This window comes from Haliotis rubra, unplaced genomic scaffold (assembly GCF_003918875.1).
Source record: "Haliotis rubra isolate DU_JTF1 unplaced genomic scaffold, ASM391887v1 Scf1015, whole genome shotgun sequence".
Lineage (NCBI taxonomy): Eukaryota > Metazoa > Mollusca > Gastropoda > Lepetellida > Haliotidae > Haliotis > Haliotis rubra.
In genome coordinates, this window is record NW_025764910.1 from 7,480 (window position 1) to 14,015 (window position 6,536).

At 39.8% G+C, this 6,536-nt stretch overlaps 1 protein-coding gene across 1 annotated transcript; it reads left to right on the top strand.

Moving 5' to 3' along the window:
- Positions 1-664: 664 nt before the first annotated feature.
- LOC124269538 (peptidyl-tRNA hydrolase 2, mitochondrial-like) lies at positions 665-4,880 on the top strand. Its single transcript, XM_046704572.1, is given in 6 exon segments — positions 665-703; positions 1,376-1,474; positions 2,387-2,508; positions 3,649-3,712; positions 3,715-3,763; positions 4,761-4,880. Coding segments are annotated over 6 exon segments (408 nt in total). The 5' UTR covers positions 665-679; the 3' UTR covers positions 4,811-4,880.
- The last annotated feature ends 1,656 nt before the right edge of the window (positions 4,881-6,536 follow it).

The window sequence follows — 6,536 nt, forward strand, 5'->3', positions numbered from 1 at the left end:
CAAATTAATTTGGTGTGCGTGGATATTTGAATACATCATTACCAAATGTTTGTAAGATCGCCATAAAGCTCTGCTTGATGCAGTTGTTTGATATGGTCGTATAAGTTCATCGTCTTTCCTTCTTTCGTTCTCCCGCAAATCGTACCTGAACTCGCGTCTAATAATAATACATCCAATATTCTATGTTTTCAGTGTGGTAATCTAGATCGTTGATTGGTTGTGCGGTAAAATCAACCAGCGAAAATGCACACTTTTGCAACCATTTTCAGTGTGTGAGAAAGGAAAAGGAAGTGCTCGCGATCAACATCCGCCGGCTTTAGCCCAGTATTCCACGCGTGAAAGAGTTTGTTGTTGGAGTTGGTTAGCGCACCGTGTAACAAGCTAATAAACAAGTCAAATAATAATAATTTATATGTACGGACATGCTTTTGAGTAAGTTAGTAGCTGGATCTGACTGTAATTCTTTGTGAAATCTGTGGATGTTTGAACCAACTTTATTCAGAACAGATTTCATGATACACCCCAACTCTTCAAAGCTGGTCTGATTGATTGGAGTTTGAAGAAAGAAGATGTTGTCAGTTGATCAGAAACAAACAGCAACATTCGTGTTGGGGCTTTGGAATTGGCATTGCAGTTGGATGGATGTTCAAGGCAAGGTTTTACCAGACGAATAGGCAAGATGACGGCAAATGCTACAGATGATGTGAGTTCCATACACTTGATACAATTTGACAAACCTCTCCTCTTCTGTCAAGAAAATGAATGTTGTCATTTCATCCTCAGATTATTCAGATTGTGACATAATGAATGGTTTATGGTCAATGTGATTTTAGTCTCATCTCTCATACGACATTGTTAAAGCATAAGACACCATATGATCAGATCATATTGTCTCCCTTTACAGATAATACTTCGCTTACTCATTTGATTCTTTTGAAACAATTTCATCAGTTTCCTAGATCATGGTTTTTGTTGTCAGACTTATTGGACGTGTTTTGTTATTGAAGAAAAAATACTGGCCATTTATGTTATATTTGCTGATAATAATAATAATAATAATAGTCATTATGGTCTGTCTTTATAGCGTTATGAGATCTTTCTAAAATGAAATAAGGTTGCAGACATTAATTACCACATGCCCTTTGGTATGGTTTATGCATGTTAACATTGTCTCAAATTCCCATGCCCACTGTCCTTACCAACAGTAACCCAGTCTCATTGTACATTCAGTTGTGTCCGCAAATAGTCTCTCAACAGCAAATGAGAACTAGGTGGTAGTGTTAAACTGCCATGCTGAAGCCATATATCCCTGCTCCTTTAAAGGGTTTTCTAATGCGAGATGTAACATTGAACATGGGATGTTTTCTTGTTGCAGTTGTCCCGCCCACTCTTGGCATCAGACTCAGGAGAATACAAGATGGTCATCGTCGCCCGCACTGACCTCAAGATGGGCAAAGGGAAGATAGCAGCTCAGGTGAAAATGAACCTTTGAAAAAAATGCCAAAGGTTTAACATAGAAATTACAGCTGACCAGACTTTCCATGATAATACCAGTCTGCAAGTTTAGTCACTAGTCTAAGTGTCATTCTAGTAAAATTCTGTTGGTCTAAATAAATCAGAAGAGGTAGGGGTAGTCAGACTTCGCTGACTTAGTCATCATATCCAAATTTGCGTTGATGGATGCTTGATGCCAATCACTGGACTGTGAGTTCCTGGCTTGATTAAATTTAGACCACTGTCACTGAACTGGAATATTTTTATTTGCGGTGTGTAAAACAACAAGAAACAAACATTGAGTTGGTGCTCATGTGTGCAAAAGTGTATGTATTCAATCAAGATTTGTTTAGCCTGTTCATTTTAGAATGAAATGATCAGGGTGAAATTGACTGGAACTGCAATTTATTGGTAAATGTGCACAATCTAATCTCTTTCATGTTTAAACTGACACTTCTTCATTCTGATTATCCAACATGATGATAGGAACTACAGTCTGTTTGATTTCATTTGAGACCTATGAATTGCTCACTAACACAAAATCAGCTGTGTGAGTTGCACATGTGAAAGTGAAATTTTACTACACATGCTTGTTGATTACCGGGCTGTTCTATCAGCTAGTGCCCCTGGTAAAATATAGAGAAAAAGTTACAACTAACTAAGGATCGTTTGTTTAACAACTTTTATTCGGGTGTCCAAAATTATGAGAAAAATCATCAGAGTTGGTCTGTCGATTGCATGTGACTGTGCAAAATTTGGGTTTATGCAATTAATAGATTTTGTGTTAGTGAGCAATTCATCATCTCATGAAATTAAACAGACTGTAAGATGAATGCCACATGTCTCCGGCAGTGTTTTATTGAATTCCCTGTGTTCTGTGTTCTGTATTCAGTGTGCTCATGCAGCTGTAGCAGGGGCTGAGAAGGCATTCCGCAATAACCAGGACCATCTGTACAAGTGGCGGTCAAGTGGTCAGCCAAAAGTAGTGGTCAAGACAGATGATGAAACATCCTTGTAAGTCCTGGGTATCCATGGTCACAGAAGAGGTGGTCACAGTATGACCTGGGGCGGTGGGGTGGTGAAAGCGTTCACTTGTCATGCCAAAGACTCGGTTTCGATCCCCCACATTGGTACAATGTGTGAAGCCCATTTCTGGTGTTCCCTACCCTTGAAGATCTGGTTAGAATTGATCTTCATCCCATGCTTGTCGTAAGAGGCCACTAATGGGATCGCATGGTCGGGCTCGCTGACTTGGTTGACACATGTCATCGGTTCCCAATTGCGCAGACCGATGCTCATGTTGTTGATCACTGGATTGTCTGGTCCAAGCTCAATTGTTTACAGAACAGTGCCATATAGCTGGTATATTGCTGAGTGCAGCGTAAAACTAATCTCACTCACTCAATCTGGAGTCCCCGCTAATGATATTGCTAAAAGTGGCTTAAAACCCAACTCACTCCCTCCCTCACTCACAGTAAGACCTGTGTATGTACTGTTATAACCAGATAACTTGAAATTTGGCTACTGAATATCAATGCTATCCACTACAGATTTTTCCGTCCAAGACAAGATTATTTTTAGACCATCTTGATTGAGGTGTTGATGAAAATGACATGACAAGCAGAATACATAATTCTACTACAAACTGGATACATACTCTGTAAGGTAATGATCAAGGTTGAATATACAGGAATCTTAGGTGAGGTGAAATTGGGTTTAACGTCGCGGCTTGAGAATATTTCGGCTCATATGACGCACGGACATGCGCGGTGTATGTGTGTATGCGCGGCTGCTTGTACTAGCCCAGATTTAAGCTGGTTTTATAGTGCTAGCCCACTGAGATACCATGCGCGCGAGTGAAGCATGAATACCCCACTCAGACACATTATACTGACTCGAAGCCGACCAGTCCTTGTTGTACCCATTAATGCCGGCGCCAGGCAGGGACCAACAAGTACCATATTTTAACGATCTTTTGGTATGGACGGTCAGGGATCGAACTCCAGCGACCTTCGGCTCTCGGGACGGATTTAACCACCACACCACAGAGGCGGACACAGTAATGTTAGATCTAGAATGAGGATTTATGTGCATCACCTACTTTTGCTATCAATTTCGATCAGTTTTGCCATTTATGATTATTGTGATGTTTAGGTTAGCACTGGCGAAGGCAGCTCAGTCAGCTGGTCTGACAACAAGTGTTATCAGGGACGCAGGTCGCGCACACAGATAGCTCCAGGGTCAAGGACAGTGCTGGGAGTTGGACCAGGTCAGTTGCTTGCTTGTGATTCAGAAACCTTTGAACCCTTTGTTTGTTTTTGTTTAAAGCCACACACAGCAATATTCAAGCTATATGGTGGCGGTCTGTAAATAGCTTAGACATGGGAAATGTAGCTTACACATGGGCGACACATAGAGAATACTACACGAGGTCTCATTACATACCAATTATACCAAACGAGTTTCCTTCCTATGGTATCTGACCAAGCGAAAGTGAGAGGTACACAAAGTCTGTGGTCTGGACTACCAGTTGTCTGACTTCCATTTCAGTGTAAGCCGCAGTGGATGAGTGGCTGACTTTGTCTGCTGGCGATTAGGTGTCTAACTCTTAGGGTGTGGGTTCGAATCCCAGATGGGACTCAAACCAACAAAAGTACTGGAATCTGTACTTACTCAGAGCTCCAGATAAGATTTAGCTAATGTGGGTACTGTACCCACTGTATTTTTTGGGAGTGGGTATTATGAATGTTGAGTGGGTATTTCATTTACCGTTACCCACTGCTTTCAAATATGTAACGTATTTCAGTCATTTTACTCACCTAAGTATTGTGTCATTGAGCAAGTTTACTAAGCAGGTATGTTCTGCCTTATGTCATACCTAATCAAAACCAACTTAAATATAAGGGAAATGATTTCATAAAAACAGTCATCCTACACTGACAGTACAGCACTTGTGCTATACTCACAATTACAACTTGATAGCAATCGATGTCTTTTTCATTAAGCAAGCGATTTTTATATGTATATTCCATTCCATGCAGCATTTGTTTTAAACTCTTTAGCGTATTTAAATCTCGTAATTGGTAGTGCATAACAATTATATATTTCAATGCCTAATTGGAAAGTTTCTTTGCATATTTTACCTGGATACGCAGCTTATCTGGGCCTCTGTTTACTGAGAAAGTGTAGTCTCAAACATAACATGTGTCACATTTGACCACATTCTCATGGCATTGTGTATGATATGTTTACATGATTTGTTTCAGGTCCTGCTGAACTGGTGGACAGAGTGACTGGACATCTCAAGCTGTTGTGACCTCTCATGTATATTATGCACATTTACCTGTAAATAATCATCTGTTTTAATAAATACTGACTCAAAGACATTTAAAGAGAATATCTTTTTATTTATATATATCCCTGATAAAAAAAGTTGTTCATCATCATCATCATCATCATCATCATCATCATCATCATCAGTGATGCAGAAGACCCAGTTTCAATGCCCTACATGGATACAATTCACGGAACCCATATCTGGTGTCCCCAGCCATGATACTGCTGGAATATTGCTAAAAGCAGCGTAAAGTAAACTCACTCACTCACTCACCATCATCCCTTGCACTCAAAGAGGTAAGATCATCAAGCTCCATAAATGTGTGGACTTGAGCAATGTGAAAGGAAACCCATGAATTTAAGCCATATTACGAGTACATAAATAATTTTACTTCCAGCCTTACTTCCTAACTACCAAACACCCTGCCTTAAATTATGTCAGTGTCTTAAGGGACGTGGGGTACCGTGAGTGGTTACAGTGTTTGATTCACGAAGTCTGGGTTCGATTCTCCACTTAAGTACAATGTGTGAAACCCTGTTCTGGTTTCCTCTGCGTGATTTTACTGAAATATCACTAAAAGCAGCATAGAACCTCACTCACTCACTCAATGCGAATCATGATTACCACTGACAGTTTAAGATACAAAGATGACTGGATAGTTTGTTCAGTTAAAAATACACAAAGACATTAAACAAGTGTATCAAACAAATACAAGGGTGCAAGTAACCCATTGCCCGACGCCCAGTCCAGTGTTTTGTATATCACGCTGTACTGGTGTCCAGTTGACTTTCAATGTTAATTATGTTGTTTATTTAAAAATCAACAAGAAAATCAGCCAGTAAAGTGGAAAAATTATCAGGGCAAGTGATTTTACATGTGCCACCGTGCGAGATTACAATAGCAATATTAAAGTTATTTCCACCCTGAATTATACATCTGGGTGATAAAAGTAAGTTCTATTTTTTCAAATTAAAAAATTACCAACTCAAGCAATATTTTGGGACTGGTCATATATTTTAGGGAGGGACTCAGGAATAAATGTTCCATGTCTCAGTAGGATCATATAAAATGGTTACATAAATGTGGTGCTCAGAAAAATATGATGCAGTCCTCATACCAAACTTATTTGCTGACCAGCCCCCAATTAATAAATGACCAGTCCTTGAAACTTGAGTTCAGTACCAAACTTGTCCAAAATGTGGCAACATCTTTGAAGGATTTTCCTGCGCTGCCTCTTTACTGTGGAATTCTCGCAGAACAATTTTCAACGTTCTGTCTTTGCCAATCTCGGCCAGAGTTTGGCGTCCCTCGATGATACCCTGACGTCGCATTATGTCCACCTGCTCTAGGTTGGGAAGGTTTATTATAAAGTCTAACACACATGCCTCTGTGAAGTTTCTCACCATAGATATGTTAATATTTACGTAAGTTCTTTAAGTGTCTTTTGATTGATTTGAGTGTAATGTCTGTTAAATGCTGACACTGGGCCAAATTCAGTGACGTCAGGTTTGGCAGTTTCTGAAACAGATTGGAAAAACAGATTAGTACATGAGGTTCTTAATATAAACTACTTGACTCACTATAATAATCTCCCCAGATGGAACTTGAAATTGGACAAAGGCAGGATGCTTATTAGAACTAGGGTAGGGTAGGGTAGGGTAGGGTAGGGTGTAATGTAAGCACTCTGCAATATTCCATCTATATG